General features: G+C 51.0%; 2 protein-coding genes across 2 annotated transcripts; one reads left to right on the top strand and one right to left on the bottom strand.

Moving 5' to 3' along the window:
* Positions 1–676: 676 nt before the first annotated feature.
* Positions 677–5,517, top strand: VAMP1 (vesicle associated membrane protein 1). The gene is made up of 5 exons (XM_064723155.1): positions 677–791; positions 1,454–1,613; positions 2,429–2,587; positions 2,834–2,885; positions 3,286–5,517. Coding segments are annotated over exons 1-5 (390 nt in total). The 5' UTR covers positions 677–789; the 3' UTR covers positions 3,303–5,517.
* A 4,636-nt stretch (positions 5,518–10,153) lies between these two features.
* Positions 10,154–18,448, bottom strand: SCNN1A (sodium channel epithelial 1 subunit alpha). The gene is made up of 13 exons (XM_064702856.1): positions 18,323–18,448; positions 17,688–18,061; positions 17,063–17,318; positions 16,033–16,217; positions 15,149–15,249; positions 14,318–14,481; positions 13,913–14,011; positions 13,406–13,523; positions 13,092–13,170; positions 12,714–12,771; positions 12,531–12,586; positions 11,926–12,001; positions 10,154–11,736 (listed from the first exon to the last, which is right to left on the bottom strand). Exons 1-13 carry the CDS (start codon positions 18,338–18,340, stop codon positions 11,410–11,412), a joined length of 1,911 nt encoding a protein of 636 aa, XP_064558926.1. The 5' UTR covers positions 18,341–18,448; the 3' UTR covers positions 10,154–11,409.
* Positions 18,449–18,829: the final 381 nt, after the last annotated feature.

Genomic DNA, 18,829 nt, shown 5'->3' with positions numbered 1-18,829 from the left:
CCTTTTTTGTCCTGTGTTGGTGAATCTCCCGCTCTGATGCAGCAGGCTTCTCCAGATATTTAGATGGAAAACCCCCAAACGCATTTCTGTTCTTGGGGCTGCTGTGGGAGCCTCATTTCTCCCAGCAGGCTGCAGAAGCTCGATCGGGACTTGTTCAGCTTCGCTTTCATGACGTGCTGTATGCTGGAAGCGGGCCAGCGACACCATCTCTTAATTGCAAGGCCAGCGGCTTAGCCAGAGCCAACAGGCACACTGCGGAGGTGGGATTTCGGGACCGCTCCGCAGCCCCGTCACGGCGGCGCCAGCCGGGCTGGGCTCCAAAAGGGTGCAGGTAACCACGATCGGGCCCTGCGTGACCTACACGGAGGCGGCGGACCCTGTCGGGGCCGTGTGTCGGTAGCGGGGCGGTGCGCAGCCCCGGCCTGGTGTGGCGGAGGGAGCGCCGGGCACCCCAGGCCCAGCACCGCGGGACCTCCGCAGGGGCGGGGCCAGCTGGGGGCGGGGCGCAGGGCGCTGCTCCCATTGGGCAGCCCCACGGCGGGGCGGGGCTTGTTCTGTGGCGGTCTGGGGGCGGGGCTAACTTTATGTCCTTTTCCACAGGGCGCGCAGTGCTGATTGGCTGAGGAGGAACCCGGGGGCGGTGCCGAGCTGCAGCTCTCTGCGGAGCAACTTTTGATTGGCTGCTGTCTCTGTGGGCGGGGCCGCGCTGTTATAAGTGCGGGGTCTGGGGGTTCCGGGCACTGTTGGTGCGAAGCTCCGTGCTTTCCTGCCGTTCCGTCCGGCCCGGCCATGTGAGTGTCCGCCCGAGCGGCCGTGGACGAGCTGTGGCGGGAGCGGCGTGGGGGTGGTGCTGCTGCAGCAGCAGCGTGAGGGACGGGGGTCTGTGGTCAGTGCAGAGCCCGCGTCCTGGCCGGCGGCGGTGGGGTCGGGTGGCGCATTGCAGCAGCCGCAGGCTGGGCTGCCCGCACCGCCCCCGGGCGGTCCCGCTCCCCCGCTGGCTGCGTGGGTGAGTGGGTGCGTGGGCCGTGCCCCAGTGGGGATGATGTGCGGAGCCCCAGCCGGAGCCTGCCTGGCCGGCGGCCACCACTGCGCCCAGCCCGGTGCTGCCCGGTGCCCCCGCGCTGCTCCCTGTCCCTCTTTCCCACCTTCCTTCCCCGACTGCCGGTCATGTCCGTGCGGCCGGGTCGCTGTTTCCCCCGGGATGCCGTAGTGCTTGGCGCTACCGCGCCCGCAAGCTCTTTCGGCGAGGGGCTCGTTCCATTCCCGCTGCCCCCTCGGGCTTGCCCCTGCCTTGGGGTCTCCCTGTTCCCGATGCGGCGGGATCCAGCGAGGCTGCGGGCTGCCGAGGCTGCTGCCAGCGCTGCTGCAGCCCGGGGACACTGGGGTGCCTGTGGATTTGGGGGGTTCTCTCTCTCGCGGATGTTTTCCCTTGGTCATGTGTGTGCTCCCCTAGGTCTGACCCGGCTCAGCAGCCCGCTCCCGGCGCTCCCGAAGGAGGGGCTCCCGAAGGAGGCGCTCCCGAGGGGGCAGCCCCCGGTGGGGGTCCCCCCGGGGCTCCCCCCAACCTGACCAGCAATCGCCGCCTGCAGCAGACGCAGGCACAAGTGCAGGAGGTCAGTAGCTCTGCCAGCCCTGACGGGTGCCTGGGCTCTTGTCCCACCGCTCTGCAGCAGCAGCAGCGCTGTTCCCGACCCGTGTCTGGCGCTGAGGGGGTGGCTCCTTTTGTCATGCCAAAGCCAGAAATTAATTAATGCTGAATACTCAAAAATAGGGTGGCAAACCTATTAAAGAAGCTGGAGGAGAGATTGCTTTATGTTTAATAGCCACTTCATTCCAGATATGACTTCCAAGGAGCAGGCTTGCTAGATTGTTTTGGTACCTCGTTATCGCGCATCTCTTATGGGTATAAAGCTGTACGGCATCCAGGACAGCTCTTAATCCCCGCGGGCTGCTCCAAGGGAACGCTGTGTGCAGTGATGTGGGGAACCCTTGCCGGGCTTCCCGGGATCAGAGCCTGTGGCTTGGCTGCTGTAGCGCCTGTGTGCCTCACCGGGGCAGCAGCACGAAGCTGATAAGGAAATTTTGCAGCTCCCGGGAGTGAGTGAGCACAGGGCTCCTCTCATTGGGAGGGTGGCTTTGGCTTGCTGCTGGAATGGAGAGCTCTTAGAAGCAGATGAGAATGTGAGGCTGAGGACCTGCTTGAAGTGTGCTTGAAGTGATATTTTAACAGTGACTCTCGGATTTTTTTTTTTCATTCCAAAGTAGGCAATGACTTGAAATCACTTCTTTCTTACCCTGATCTTTCCCCCACTCTTGTTCATGTTTTTTGTTGGTTAGTATTGCAACATCGATTATTGGCTGCGTAACTCCTTTTACATTTTCAACTGTCTTTAACAATACAACTGCTCCCACTGCTCTCCCTGTGCAGGTGGTTGATATAATGTGTGTGAACGTAGACAAGGTGCTGCAGCGAGACGAGAAGCTGTCCGAGCTGGATGACCGGGCAGACGCGCTGCAGGCCGGCGCCTCAGTGTTCGAGAGCAGCGCAGCCAAACTCAAAAGGAAGTACTGGTGGAAGAACTGCAAGGTGAGCTTCCTATTGCCATGATCTCCTTGTCAGGAGGGAGCTAGGCTACTCCTCTCCTGCAGAGCTTTCAAGTATAGCTGGGGCTTGTTAGCAGTTTCAAATGCTGAAGGTTCTTTCGCTGTGGGAAGGCTTTGAGGCCTTGGCTGTTGTGCCTTTGAGGCCTGGCTTGGGTTCCCTGGCTGTCAGGAAGAATGGGATCTTGTCAGTCTGTTCTGAGTATTGTTCTTGGACAATCTTTTTCTTCAGATGATGATCATGATGGGAGTGATTGGTGCCCTTGTGGTGGTGGTGATTGCAAGTAAGTACCGAAAACCTCAGGCTCAAAGGTGAGGAAATACCAGCTCTAGAGTACTCTTAACTTTTCCTTTTTGTTTTGAGGTCTTGAGGGTCTTAGTTATGTAAGTGTCAAATCCAGTCTTTGGGAAAGGGAGGTAGAAGTGCTGGAACTCCCTCACTTAGTGTGGAAATGGTATGCTTTACCTAGTAATATGAGGAATGGGGAATGCCATCACTGTAGAAATGGGAAATTCTGCCTGCCAGGTCGGATAAACCTGTAAGTATGAGGGGTGTTTATACTGGAGTGGGTGGGTTGGCAAGTTCCTTCCCTGGTGGGTGGTTTGGAGCTCTCTGAGGGACCTTTGGTGTAACTTGCCCTTTTGTTCTTTCCTTTTTTATTTTTTCTATTGCTTTGTCTCCAGTCTACTTTTTTACTTAAATGTAGCTCCTTCAGTCTGCAACCTCCTGTCCCCTATTACCTTGCCTGTCTCTCCTTGCCTCTGAGTTTTTCCTTTCCTTCCCTTTCACCTAGCTTCCTCATTGATTTCCTTATTGGTTTTAATTTATCTTCTGTATAGGACTCTGAGCTGCTTACTAAACATAGGTAGCCTTTTCAATAGCTGCTGCAGCTTTAGGGAGCATCCTCTAAGTTTAGAGGAAAGGGAAGCTGAGGAAGAGTGGGTAGCCACTTGCTCCTGCTCTTCTGCAGAGAACTTTTTGTGTTTATTTTTGGGTGTAAGCTTGTCAAATAGTGCCTGTGTGAACTCTAGCAAAATAAGAATGCCTTAACACAGTGCCTTTTGGGATGAAGGACTGCAGCATGTGAGAGCCTCTAGTGTTCTGCCTAAAAAGAGTGGCAGCATGACTTGAGCTTTTCATTGAGCTTCTGAAATAAAAGCTAGTTTGTGTTGGCCAGTGGCTGTGAGCCATTTAAGGTACACCTAGTGATGCAGGTTTCTCTAGCCATGGAGGGGTGAGCACTCGAAGAAATTATTTATTCTGCCTGAACATGGCCATTTCAGTTTTTATAAAGGAGGGCCCACATGATTACCTCAGTCAAGTGCAACATGCTAAACACAGTTCAGTGAAAGGGGCATTGCTGCCATCTAAAAGGCATGTGTGGGAGTAAAGCCTCTCTCCACAAGGAACAAATGAACAACAATTAGTCAAATATGCCTTTCATCTATGCACACACAAGCCAGGACCCTGTAGCTTCCTACTGTCTTGTAGCTTTCCAGAAGGAAGACTTTGGAGCAGTGGCAGAATGGGAATTGGTGTTTTGCTTTTGTGTGACTGGGTTGAAGGTCGAGGAAGCTCCCTGCCACAGCAGATAGAGGTGAAGGGGGCTGGAGGTATTCCAGATGAACCTGAATGAGCTGCACGGCTTTCTGATTAAGAATATCTGCTCTGTTTCTCCTGCCACAAAGCCCTAACTTTCAGCAGGAGTTAGAAAACAATTGAAATAGTTAGCTGGGGATTCAAAGGGAAATGGTGCTCTGGGCATGGGTATTGCACAGTGGCATCAGATGTCCCAGTCTGGCAACTTACGCCTCCAGAGATCTTGCTGATCAAACTGAATGCTCCTACTTGCTGTGGGTTCTCTTGAATTTAGGTCCAGGGTGGTTTCTGATGGAAGTAAACTTGTGGCTGTGGCTTTCTGTGAGTGATTCCCTTGTTCTTGTCCATCAAAAGTAACGAGCGGTGAGTTGTTTGAATGGTTGTCAGACATGGGTTAAATGAGCTGCCCTGTTTCTGTAGAGTCTTCTGAGGAATGTGTATCTTGTCTTTTAACTTTTTTTTTTAACAATCTGAGTTGTAGCCTGTAACCTAGACTGGAAAGAGGGTGCTCCTTTAGTTTAGAAAGCTCTGCCTCTGTTCTGGAATACACTGGGATCTGTTTAGGCAGGGAGGACATCACTGGAGTTCCCAGATAGGAGCAAAGTACAAAAGATGGGAGGAGCAGATGCTTTTTGTTTCACTGGATGTGCTGGGGAAGGAAGCCCCTTTCTGCCTCCCAGGACACCTGGCAAGGGGCTAGGTTTTGCATGCTCACTTCCACGCCCCAGCATTTTCATTTGAGTTCATCTCCCTGCAATTCCATTCCTCTCCACCTTGGGGGAGGGCAGAGATGAAGATCTGGAGTGAAGCAGCCCTCGTCCCCTGAGCACTTCCCTAATTCCCTGGAGCTGAGATGGGATGGACGGTCAGAAGTGCATCTGCTGAAGAGGAGCCAGGGCCTGCTTGTGCCACCTCCTGCTCTCATTTTAGGGGGTAGCCTTTTACAAGCTTGAGGCCCCCAGACCAGCAATTCTCTTGAACTCTTCTAAACAAGCCTTTGGTGCCCCATTCCTCCTGTCTCTCTGGGAGCTGAGGTCCCCCTAGGCTGTCTCTTTCATTTTTTTCTCTCAGATGTTGTATGTTGCCTCCTCCTCTGCTCCCTTTCCCCTCCTTTGTGTCTCTGTGCATGGGCAAAACAAATCACCAAGGCCCTCTTAGTAAAAGCAAGGGACTCTGCTGCCCACAGCATCACAGCCACTCATGCACGTGCAGTTTATTTACTTCTCTATAAATACAACTGTAATCTCCTCTGGCATGTTCTAGAAATCAGCTCATGTACTTTTAATGGTCTCTAAGAAACACAATTCACCACCTTACTGAGTCTGTCTGGTCTGTCAGTGAGTGGGAAGGGGCTGGGATACCAAACTTCTGGAATTTCTTTTTGTTGTGACTTCCATAGCATGCACATACCTGAAGTTGTGTCCCTCAAAGCAGTGGCTGCTTTTCCACTGCAAACTGATGGTAGTTCCAGTTGTGCTGGACTGACTCTGGTAAGTCTGTAACAAGGTGTGAGAAGCAGCAACTCTGGGGGAAGAGGCTGCCCAAGACAAATCTACTTTCAGCCACTGAATGTCCAGCCAGTGTCCTGTTCAGGGGATTGCCTTCTGTGTGTTACTGTGTTAGGGGCAGCTCTGGCTCTCAGGCTGTGCTGCCTTTGGATTTCAATAACCTTAAACCCTGAAAACAATTCTCCATTGCTGTTGGAATACAAGTTCAGGACCCAAATGAAGACCTCCAAGAGCAGGATGCTGTTCACAACATATATTGGAGCATGACTGGAGTAAAGGTAAGTGCCCCTTTGTCCTACTTCACTGTACATTGGAAACTCATTAAAAGGAAATAACAGAGCTTTGTCCAGTGCAGACTTCTTTTAAAATTAGGTACTCGTGCCCTTGTCTGCCCTTATTGCTACAAAAGCTAGGTTGTAAGCCAGTCTTACATGTGGACTTCTGGTTCCCTTATGATCAGTCTTTGTCCAGTCTTAAACATCGCCAAAATCCACTCCAGAACAGTGAGCACACTGGAACAACTCTCAATGGTGAATTTGGAGCAGGGCAGCTAGACTAATTCTTCAAAGATGGAAGCCTTCCTGGGAAAGGAGGGTGTCTGGACTGGCTTCTGGATTAAGGCACCGTGTACAGTCTAAAATTCCCCACAGTTCAGGCCTGCACAACCTGAACAAACGAGTCGTGCTACAATTCCTGCCAAGTTCTGTGTTGCCTTCCTGTCAGTTCTCAGCCTCACTCATGTAGGGGGATAGGGAAGATGTTTTCATGGGACAGATGCATTTTTGGACTGTTGATGATGCTGTGTCCAAGTCCCTAGCCAAAGCTGGGGATTGAATGCTCATTTTCCAAAGCTGGCAGCTGCTCTGGGGCACAGAGCTGGGGCTGAACGTACTGCTGAAAGTTGCCCCAGGGTTGAGCCCAGTTCATGAGTCATGTTGTGGCTGTTTGCAAAGACTTGCATGTCTAGCTATAAAGCCTTTGTTAGGCACTGAAAATATAATTTTCTACTGGAAGCTCTTCTGTGGTGCCATCCTTACCTGCATCAGCGTTTCTGCTGCTCCTGCACTCTCTTATCCCAGACAAAACAGGGTTTTAAATGTGCTCCAAAAGCAAGGCCAAGGCTCTGGGAGAATATGCTCTTTGGATGTTTAATTAAAAAGTCGAGGTCTGCCTTTAAACATGGAATATGCTTAGCATGCCTTTGAGCTGGAATGGATTGCCCAGAGAAGCTGTGGATGCCCCATCTCTGGAGATGTCCAGAGCTGGGTTGGATGGGGCTTTGAGCAACCTGGTCCAGTGGAAGGTGTCCCTGTCTGTGGTAGAGAGTTGGAGCTAAGATGTTCTTTAAGGTCACCTCCAACCCAAATAATTCTGTGCAAAATGAAGCTCCCGTATCAACTGCTGCATCCTGGTATCTTCAGATGTGGTGGAAGAAAACCCTCAACTGTACAGCTCCTAAATGGATATACCCTAAACCTTCCTATCTCCAGATACCTGAGGCATTGCTCTGGCCTTTCCTGAGGTGTCTCTGTGCTGGTCAGAGCCAGGTGCAGGCTCTCAGCACTGGTGGGCTTTGGTGTCTCAGCTGGACAGCAGCCAAATGATGATGGGCAGGACAGATTTTTCTTCACAGCTGGAATGCAGCATCAACACTTGTTTAATGAACCTGGCTTCCTTGGGAAGTGACAGAGGTCCCTGCTCTGATGTATCCATTGGGGTTGGAAGCCTTAACTTGGTGAAGGGAGGTAATAAGAGGGAGGTTTAATCTTTGTTCTGACCTCTAAACAAATGATTGCTCTGAGAGATGTAACAGATAAAGGTACAGGTTTTACAAATAGGCAGCTCAGCCGTGTCTGTTGGATACCTAAGCCTCCACACTCCTGATAATATTTGACCTATTTTTGGCCTGAGATCGAGTACAACACTTACACAGAAAACCCTTACTTGCTCCCCAGGTTTCAAATATGAACAGCCTCATAATGTCCTTTCCTTCAGTGCACAGACCGACCCACTAAATGATTTCTGCAGAGGACTAAATTAACTTTCTTTTTATGCTCTTCCCTCAGAGGCTTCTTTTCCAAAAGCCTTTGTACTATTTTTTAAAACTAAATTTGCCATAAATGTATGAAAAATTTAATAAAGATTATAAGCTCTTTTTAGTTCAGTGCTTTTAAGCATGCACTTGGAAGCTGAAGGCTCCTTCCCCTCTTATGCTTATAGGCTCCCTTTAAATATTGCATATTGTTAAATATAGAGAAATGTGACTGAATGTGTCTGTGCCTCTGTTTCTGATCTCTGTGGTTCCTCTGTCTTTTCACCAGCAGCACTACTGCCCTTCTCATTTCTTGATGTAGCTTGTAATTAACCCTGCAGATTTTACTGAACCTGTTACAGGAACTTGGTAACCCTTTCTTCAAATTCCTTCTCTGTTTGACATGAGTCTGTGCAGACAATCGTTGACCTATCTGTCCAGCTTCTCTCAAGCTCTCCAGCAGGCAGGGTTTTGTTCTTCTAAATACATTGTTTATTTTCCAAAGTGATGGTTCTCTCATTTTTTTCTAGCTTCCCTAGACACTTATATTGTACTTCCATGCCTTTCCTCTATTACCTTAATTCTTGTGGAAAAACAATAGTTTGGCATCTGTTCCCAGTCCAAAAAGACACAACCTTCAGCTGTTTCCTGCAAGTTTTCCATGTCCACAAAATAACTCTGCTATGCCTCTAACACACCTATGAGTACTGAGCATCCCCTCAACTTTCTTTCTCCTCTTGTACAAATTCACCCCAGCTCAGACCTTTAATTTGCCTTTTGCTGACCTGCAGATCCCCAAACTGCATGCTTTCTTCCCTTTTCTCTAATTTTTCACATTCTCAGTGAAACACTCTCATTTTTGGGCTCTTGTTTTCAGCCAGACCAAGCTCACTCTACATCTGCTGAGCTCATTTGTGGTCTTGCCAGCCTACAAGAAACATAGGGATTATTTCTGGAACAAGCCCCTGATTTGTCCCAAGCTGGCAATTTTTGCACTGATTCACGGGACAGGGAGGGCTCATCTATTTACCAACTTGTATAACTGCTTCTTCACATTTGTACAGGCTTTTAATTCTGGATTTACAGCTATCCTGAATGGTGCCATTACTTTGAGTTTATCAGTCAAAGCCCTTTTTATTTTTTTTTTTTTTTTTGCATTTTAACACTCTTATGGAACAGATAGGATGTGGTTCAAGCTTCCCCCAGGGAATACATCACCACCTTCTGCAGCTGTATTTCTTTATTGATGAAGAGAACTTACTGTTTCAAGTAGTTATGCCTCTGATTAATCTTGCTTTAATCACCCACTTGACTATGCATGATGCAGCAGGTCTCATCAATTTTATGGTTATTACAAGGTTATTTATGGTTCTTTATGTGAAGAATCGTGTCTTACTCTTTGGATACTGAGGAACTATCATGCTTACCATATGAATCACTGTATGTTTGTGGTATACAAAGACTGTTTTGAGGTGTTGCACCTGCTCTTTATCCTTTCTTGATCTAAAGGTGTCTTTGTGAAGTAAACAGCTTTGTGTCCAGTGTCAGGTTTTTGCTCATTCATGTGCTAGAAAACACCCAAGGCATCAATCTGTAGTACTGAATTTGTGAACAAGAACTGGGTGCAACATCCTAGCTCCTCTATCTGCCTGCCTTTTGTATTTTAATTGTGGCCAAAGTTACTTTGAGCAACTAAACCTAGCTTTTACCTCTGCCTCTTGGGCAGTGTTTTTACAGAACATGAAAGCACCTTCACAGAGGCAATTTTGAGATTTCATTCATTGTTCACTCTTTTTTACTTCATTTAGAAAACTGATTTTTTTTCATGTTTGCAGAAGCACTGATTTTTTTTCTAGTGGGAGGCCTCCAAGGAGGAATACGTTTCCACACCTCTAAGTGCTTTTTTCAGGCCCCTCCCTCCTGCTGGGGTGCCACCCTTGCTGAAGGCACCTCCCAAATTACAAGCTTCTATTCCTAGCAGAGAGACATTATCTTCACTTTCAAACAAGAATTATCAGCTGGGCACTGGGATAGAATTTGTAAAAGCAGGAATATTTGTGCACTAAAGAACATAGCATTTGTATGTGTATGTGAAGAAGAATAAAATCACTCTCTGCTGGGGACTGAAAGTGCTTTTAGGTAATCAAGGCAAGAGCAGTACAACCAGCATGTGTTTAGCATCTCAAAGGGAAAAATTAGGCAACAATTTAGATATTGCAGTAAACTCCTCCAACTTCCCAAGGGCAGTGCGTCTACCTTAAATTTTAAAACAGCTTCAGTTTTTCTTTTGTTATGATTAAGTAGTTTTAAAATTCAAAAGTGGCTGTTCACAGTGTGACTGGGTACAGGGTTCCACAGGTCTTTGCCTAAACTGCTTAAATTCTGGTATCTCTGTTTGTCCTGTGAAGTGGATAATCCTGTTTTTTAAGGACATCACCCTTGCTCTCTTGATACCCCATAAAGTGCAGAGCAAACACCATTGCAGCAGAAGTCTGAGTATTTGTAAGAAAAGAGTATGGCAAGCTCACTGCAATAAATGTGTTCGCTTATACAAAGGTCCCCCAGTTAGTCCCTGAGCAGGACCATTTTTGCCCATGTGGTCCAATCAATTAGGCTAAAGCTTTCCTTGGAAGCACTTTTGGTTAAAGCCTGCAGTAGTTCCCTGTGCTTCCCTCAGGAACAAGAGGCTCAGCAGAGTTTCTGTGGGAGCCCCAGACAAGGGCTGGGAGGAGCAGAACATGGTCTGCATGACCTGCACTGCTCTGAGCCTCTCTTGCAGGATCCCATTGCAGCAGAGGCAACATCTGGGATTTTTGGAGGGTGTTCATAATCCTGCCAAACTTTTTGTTTCCTTCAGGAAAAAGCAGGGAGGGTCAAGCAATTGTAGAGATCGATTTGTCCCAGAGCTGTTGGCAAACAATCAGATAGCTGGAGGTACACGTGTATGGTGTATCCCAAGGAAGGGGGAACATCCAAGATCTACCAATGCCACAAAGGCAGCTTGAAAAGGGAGCCTTTACTTTGCCAGGGGTGTTTTGTCCCGGACCTGGGAGTGGCAGCAAGCTTGGAGCACCTCTCCAGAGCATTGTGCGTAATACAGATTGAGATCGTGCCAGTGGCTCTTGTCTCAAGGAGCCTCTCCTGGGGGGAGGAGAGGTGACACAGCCTTGAGATCAGAGCTCATGAAGAATGAGGAAAGAGCAACCAGTTTAGGGAAAGCTTAACGAAGCTCAGCCTGTTGAGAGATTTGTACCCTAGCTAAGACTCCATTCCTGTTCCTTGTCATACCACAGAGGAGGCCAGTCACACCTGCCAAACCTCTTTAATTAATGACAGACCAGAACTGTGGCAGCATCCTTGTTGGAGGGAAAGGAAAGCATGCCTGCACATGTAGGTGTGCACATGCACAGAGCATAAGGAAATCTGGAGGGTATCTCCCCCACACATACGCTAGATCAACTCTCATCCCCGGTGATCCCACAGCAACAGTATTTTATGAGACTGAAGAATGTGTCTACAGAAGTGAAAGCAACGAGCCCAGGCCAACCATGGAGCTGTCTTTTGCTGTGGTCCATGTGCAGCCCCCAGAAAGAAGGAAACACAGACAACGAGTGCAGCCTCTGCTCCAGCTGCCAGCCACCACTGGAACAGTGCAGGAAGCTGCTGCCTCACTCGTATCCCTCCTCCCCATCCCTGCTTGGCCCACGTGGCTCCAGGCTGTTGTAGGAGGGCAGCGTGGTCACCACGGCCTCCACGGTGAAGCGATGGGGAGCACGGAGCGCCGGTGCCTCGTCTTGGAAAGCGGCGTTATCCTGGCTGTTCATGGGGGGCACCGCCGCGGGCAGCTTCTGCCGGGAGCGGAACCAGCGGAAACCCAGGATAAACGTGATGGCAATGAAATCCAGAACCAGCTCTGCAAGCTCCATCACAGACAGGACAGAGGATCCAAACCAGAGACTCCACTGGTTCCCAAGCTGGGACAGCAGAGTCACTACCTGCAGGAGATGGAGAAAGAGCAGTGACAACAGCCCTCATCTGGGACTTTGCCTCCCTGCCTGTTCCCTCACCCTGCCCAAGGAAAAGAAACAATATCCAGCAATGCTGCTGGAATGAAAGCTTGCCACAGTGGAGGGACATCATGGGGGAATGGGTGGCCAGAGGAGACATGCTAGTAAAGTGTGTACCGTGAAGGCTGGAGACTCCCCATTGGTCTTGTAGTTCCACTCCTTAAAGAAGATATTCACTTTGGCAACTCCGTTCCTGTGAGTGAGAGATGACACTCAGTAACCCCAACTCCTCAATCCCTGCATTGCTTCACCAAGCCTAATTGTCCCCTTCTGCCCCCTGTCCTTCTCCCACACATACTCCCCAGAGGCTTTCTCCCATCTCTGCAGTTCTCATTCTGCACTAAATACAGACTTTGGTACTTACAGTGCATTTCTGACACCGTACTGTAAAACCCAGTGTTTGTGGCAAAAGCTCCCACACAGCTCCCCTTCCCACTTTTCCACAAGCACCTACTGTGTCTCCAGAACACACAGCAAGTGCTGGGGCTTACTATTTTCATATCAGCATCTGACCTCTTTCAAAATTTTTCACTTGGGTCCCCAGTCCTTGCTGAAGTCTTGCTATATATCTACTCTGACTCAAATCCACTGCCATTGTCCACAGGTCCCATGCCTGATCTCTTCCCATTAGTAATTTAATCTTAACTCTTAACATTTCCAACACACACATTCCACTGGGAGGGGTTCTGGTTTGGACACAGCCTCTGTTTAGGGGCTCTCACCTCTTGGATGTGATATTGTATTTGTTCTGTTGTGAAAGCATGTAGAAAACCCAGTCCTGAAATGAAAGTGCAAAACATTGTGTCACACGATCACAGTCATCTCCTGCAGGTTTAGTACCCGTTGAGGAAGGACTAAACGGGCGGTGGGAGCAGTGCTGGGAAGCCAGGACACCCTCTCCTTACCTCTGAGACAGCAGAAGGCCAGCGGGAGTATCCAGCTGACAGCTGGTATTCTGTCATTCTGCAAGGCAAGGGCAGGCTGTGTTAGCTGGTGAAGCTCTAGGAGCCACAGGGCCAGGTCTCACTATCCCCAGGCACACCTGGAGATTCCCTCTCATGCTGAAGTTCCACCCACTTCCCACCATGTGGAAGGCACAGTCCTTGGAAGCTCACCCCTAGGCCAACCCACACACTCCTCAGCCGTTTTGGCTTCCTGATGGGAGAAATGCCATTTCAGGTTGGGGCTCAGCCACTGACTCAAGCTTTTGCCCATCAGTGAATGGTTCTCAACACTTCTGGGAACACTTTCCAATCTTCCTGCCTGACTGATGATCAACTTACTTGCAAGGTTTCCGACACTTGTGGAAACAGCCCAGCACGTCAGCTTTGAATTCAGCCAGGAGTTTGTAATAGCAGTAGCCTGAACAGCAAAGAAAGTAAATCCAGGTAAGCTCACAGTATCTTTAGACAAAAGGTGCTGTGAGACAGCAAGGGGAACCCAGAAGAGGTTTCCTTCCACAAGGGGCTAATCATTCAAGGCAAGAGTGTCTTTTGGATGTCTCACACCAGGAAGCTCATTGAAGACAATGGGATGTGCTGGGATGTGGGCTGGACCAAACAGGTTCAGGTGGGCACAAGCTCTGCTGTCCACTCACCCCAGGCCTTGTGCTTCGTGTAGTCACAGTACTCTGCTCTCCTGGGCAGGGGATAGAAGTAATATGCACAGCCACAGCGCTCTACCATGTTGAGCTGGAAGCAGGAGCGAATGCAGACCTGGGAGGCACATAAGGTGGAGAAGGCTGATCAAGGCAACCAAACCCACTGTGCCTGTATCACTATTAACAGAGCCCGAGGAAAGGCAGGGCCATCAGGGGGCTGGAGCATGTCAGGGAAGAGGAGAAGCAAAGGTGACCCAGGAGGGGTCAGCTCGGTGAGTTACCTGCTCGGTGTATTGGGATGAGTACAGGTGTGGGTTACCTGCTCGGTGTAGCGGGATGAGTACAGGTGTGGTACCTGCTCTGTATTGGATGAGTACAGGTGTGGGTTACCTGCTCGGTGTATTGGGATGAGTACAGGTGTGGGTTACCTGCTCGGTGTAGCGGGATGAGTACAGGTGTGGGTTACCTGCTCGGTGTATTGGGATGAGTACAGGTGTGGGTTACCTGCTCGGTGTAGCGGGATGAGTACAGGTTTTGCACTGGCACGTCACTGCCATCCTCTGTGCAGTCGCTGTAACTGCCCCCGAGGCGCTCGGTGATCTCCTGCAAGAGCAGACTCTCACTGCACACAACAGCCCCACTTTGCTGTCCTCTTCCCACTCTCCCAACCACACACTGCTCATCCATCAGTATCTGCTCTTTGTGCTTTCCTCAGGATGCCAGCTCCCCCTGCTTGCTTCCATTTCATTGTTCACTGATAAACTGTAGCCAAATGCTTCTGATCGAATCCAGCAAGCTGTTCTTCCTCTCCCTTCACTCCATGGGATTAGTCCCTTCCCTTAAACACACACCGCAGGTCCACCAAGTTAAACCTCCCATCCAGAGCTCTCCCCCCTTCTGCCTGCTCACCTTTCTCATGCTGATGGAGGTCTCGATGCCAGGACGAACATTGAAGCCCCCATCATCCATGAAGGCTGGCTCATTCTGGTCATGGACCATGACCCTGGCTCCTGTCACCGTGGACAGCAGAGGGATGAAATCGTTCTGCTCGGTGCGCACCACCAGGGACAGACCTGAGGGAACACCAGAGAGCCAGGCAGGTCATGGCCAGCTGTGCTGCAGCAGAGAAGGGAGAGCAGGATGCTTAGAAGGAAGTCTGAAAGAGATAAAGGAGAAGACAGACATCAACAAAAGCCTGGCAGCAACAGAGGGTGGTTGGAGGGAGGCCAGAGAAAAAGCTGGAGTCTCCAGAAGAGGCCAGTGAAAACTGGATTTCATCACTGTGGCTTAGAAAAAGACAGAACTGGGAACTGAGAGAGATTTCATGGAGAAACTTGAAGCCAGATGGAAGGAAAGCCTGAAGATGTGTTCTGGAGAGCTTTCAGGGAGTTTAGGAACAAAAACAGGTCAGTTTCCTGGAGGGGGAAATGGGGAAGGTGAAGACCAGGAGCACTATGGCTCAGCAGAGGACTTGAGGAAGGGCCAGCACAAGCCCAGGGGACACAAAGAGCCTAAGGATCAGGCGCTGATGAGGGAGAGAGAGCTCAGTGGGCAGTGGTGAGGGGCAGCCACGTCCACGAGACTGCTCTCTCCAGATGGGTGAAAACAGCTTGGGCGAGACAGAGCAGGGCTGCAATCTGCCACCACCAGTGCTGAGCACAGCAGGATGCCCATAGTGACTCCTAGGGAAAACAGAGCCAAGCTGCTCTCCTTACTCACCAAAGAGTGCCTCTCACCCACCATTATTGATCCCAGGCATGGAGGATGTCCACACGCTGCTGCTGTTGTCATTAAAGGTATAGCAGTTGCCATACAAGGGATGGTGGAAGTGGGTGTAGTTCCTGAGGGGGGAACAGAAACAGAGTGAGAAGGGATGCAAAACCAAGGGGAAGGGCTTTCTGAAAGGAGCAACTATGTTTTCCATCAGCAGGGACAGGGGCTTACAGCAGATGGGCAGTATTTGTTATGTAAACTCTCGTGAACAGGGAAAAGCAATTAAAAAGTGCTGTAAAAAATGTCCTGGAGCTGGACAGGTTTTTACACAAGGTTTTTCATTCTGCTTTTCAGAGCCCAAAATGGGTTTTAGCAGTGCTAGCAATTACTGTATTGTCTTCCTAATACTGATGAAGCTCTTAGATTTTCCTGCCCCCTTTTCTTTCCTTGCAGATAATTTTCATTCCACTACCTCCTTGGGGCTTTTTGACCAATAATGGCAGGAGAAAAGTGGGATATGTTTTTACTGTCTTTTTGTGTCAAATCTCTCTTATTCCTTCATGTGGCCTGATATGCACCATTTTACCACTGTGGAGGGTAGAATAAAAATACTTCTATGCTGTACATCTGTGCCCTCCCTGGTGTTTGTACCAGTATAATTATTTCATTTGTGTGAAACCTAGAAAAAGGCAAAACCATCCTTCGAGGTTCATACTGCCAGGTCACAGAACCTGTGGCCCTGATATGCAAAACCCACAGCAAAGACTCAAGAAAGATCCTTTGACCTTTCAAATCTGAACTGAACAAGGAATGATCCCACCTCAGAAAAGAGGTTCTCTAATGTGGGTTCCTTGATTTCCCTGGACCCCAGGCACAAAATAAGTGTTTCCAGGGGCATTCCCACTACTTACGCCTTGTCACAGGTTGCCTCGTTGAAGCGGCAAGCGTAGATGAAATTCTCAAAGTCAGACTCGTCCAGGGCTTTGGCATCAGGCACCTGCGCCAGGATATTGATGTAGTGAAAGCTGTACCATTCCCGCACGGCATCCACTCCCGAGGAGTACGCCTGGTGGAAACAGTCGTTGTTTTCATTGCACTGTTGAGAGGAAGAGGAAGAAGAGCCGTGTCAGAGAAGTCTTCTCATCCAGGAGACAAGGCTCCGCCCGTGGATAAGCTGCGCTCCCTCAGCACAGGCAGGTGACCGAGGAAGTGAAGAGTTTCCACAGGACTCCTGTGTGTGCCCAACGGGTGATCAGATGGAAAAAAAGCCAGGACAGCTCCTCGGAGGAAGGGCACCGCCAGGTGAATAAGCGAGGCTGAGTAAGACCCGGGAGGCAGCAAGGTGTACAGGGTAATATGCACATAAATTCTACCAGGAGCTTTAAATTCTTACGTGGGGAGCCCTTCCTTCAGGGTGTGTCCAGAAAAACGTCTGTGATCCTGTGGGAACCCCAGTTAGCTGCTGAGCGATTAGCTTCAGTCCTTCAGTGCCTTTTTAAATGCGAACACAGATACCCTGGGGCGAGGAAGCTGCTAGCTAGGAGCAATTGCGACCATGATCACCTCTCAGGTGGCCCAGGACCATCAAATACTTTCTCCTTTGCTATTGTTGGGCAATGCAGCAGCTGATGCTGATAAACTGCTCTCAAAAGCAGCTGCAAGGCTGATGTACCCTCAAGAAGGACAAGGCTTTCCTGCTCTTGAGAAGAGACTACACTGACTTGGACATGTCCCCTGGGGCCTGCAGGAACATGGATAGAATTTGGGGAGCAGGATTGTATGGAGCAAAGGATTCAGCTCTGCTTTTTATCTGTCATTAGCAAAAGCCGGTGGAGATTAATCAGACTTCTGCATAAGGAAAGGCATGGCCAAGGGTCTAACAAGACAGAAGCAGCCAGGCAGACTGGAGTTGGTAGGGCATGGGGTTTCTAGGGATCTCACCAGAACAAAGCCAATTTTCCAGTCATTCTTGTCCACTGAGGGGCTGTTCTCTGGCAGGTTGACTAAGTTGTCCCGCTTCTGCCTCCGCAGAGGATGGCGCTGGATGTGATGGAGCAGGCTCCTTGAGCTACGCCTTTGTGAGGACGATGCGGGCCAGTCTCTCTGTGGCAGAGACATGTTGTAGTCATAGAGGTCTAGCAGTGTCTGGTGGGTGATTTCGTCCAGTTTATCCAGCTGCTTTCGGATGGCGCTGTATCTGAGCAGGGGGGAGAGAAGACCAGCAGGTTTAGGGCTGGATGCACACAAACAGCTCTGAATGAGACGTGCAGCAGAGTTTGCTGGGGTGATTCCTGCCCCCAGCTGTAAATCTAACCTCCTGCTGGAGGCTGCCTTGCAGGAGAGAGGTTAATCTGCTCTAGCCCTGCGGCAGTTTGCATCGCAGCCTGCTAAATGCACCACCAGCAGAGCTGCCCAAGCTCACATGCCTTACTGTGAGTGCCCCGCGGCAGCAAAGGCCTCTGAAAAGCACAGCTACAACAGTCGAGGACCACGAGGAGAACCAGAGTAGGTGCTTTTGTCCTGCACCCATCAAAGTCAAGGCAGCCAACATCTCTGCAAGTCTTACCTGTACGGATTGAGGGTGCACAGCGTCACGGCCGGGAAAGTCAGCCGGTCGGAGTTCAGGTTGAGGTTGAGGTTGACAGGGTAGCTGAAGTACTCCCTGTAGAGGATCCCGAACTGCCAGTACATTAAGCCGAAGGTGAGGAAGAAGAGGACGGACCAGAAGGCTGTCTTCATCTTATTCTTTTTGGAGCACACCAGGCGGATAGCCCCGTGGATGGTTGTGTTGCTGCAGAAGAACTGGAATAGCTCCTGGTAGGAGCTGTAGAATTCGATGAGACCCTCCCGCTTCTCTTCTTTCTGTTGCTGCTCCTCTTCTTGCTTACTTTGTCTCATTTTTTCCCCTTCTGGCATCTTCCCTGCCTTCACGGACCCGCTCTACAGCACAAACCCAGAATTAGTCGCCCAGCAGGACCGTGGCTCCGGGAAGCCATGCCCGCTGCACAAACCGGCTCTGCATCCCCATCCTCCCCGAGCCCCGCTGCTCTCACCCCCTGCTCCCTGACCCCCGCCCAGGCTGCCGGTCCCGCTCCGAGTCTCCCCGTCCCACATTTGCCACGGGGTCGGTCCTGCCCCGCCAGGAGCCCCCGTCCCTCCCGCGGCTGCGCCCCCCGCCCGCCCCGGGGCCGCGGCACTGACGGGGGGCGCGGTGCCCATGGCGGGCGGCGGCTGCTCGGGCTGGCACCGAGACCGGGGCCGGGGCCGGGGCTGGGGCCGGCGAGCTCTGCCCGGCGCTGCCGGCTCTCCCGCAGCCTCCCCGGCTGGGCTGGGACCGGTTCCTTTCCAGTTGGAGCCAGCACCCCGCCCGGCTCCTGCCCTGCCAGCCTCTCCCCGCCCCTCCCGCCTGTCCCTCCTGCCTGCCCCCTCCTGCCCCTTCCCCTTCCCTCAGGCGCCGCTCCCGGGGAAGAAAAGCCTCTTTAAACTCTCAAGTGTCGGCGGCGGGGCAGCGGCGGCCGGGGCACAGGGGACACGTCGGGGCGGTGACCTTGGCGGTGCCGGCGGGGTCAAGGCGCTCCCGGGGCGGCGGGGCCCCCCGGCCCCCCTAGGGGAGCCCGGCCCCGCCAGGTACGGCCGCCGAGCACCCTGAGCCTCCTCCTCCTCCTCCTCCTCTTCCTCCTCCTCCTCCCATCCCCTCCGGCAGGGACG

Source organism: Zonotrichia leucophrys, chromosome 1 (genome assembly GCF_028769735.1).
Source record: "Zonotrichia leucophrys gambelii isolate GWCS_2022_RI chromosome 1, RI_Zleu_2.0, whole genome shotgun sequence".
NCBI lineage: Eukaryota > Metazoa > Chordata > Aves > Passeriformes > Passerellidae > Zonotrichia > Zonotrichia leucophrys.
The sequence above is the reverse complement of the archived record's forward strand: the minus strand, read 5'-3'. Positions and strand labels throughout refer to the sequence as shown.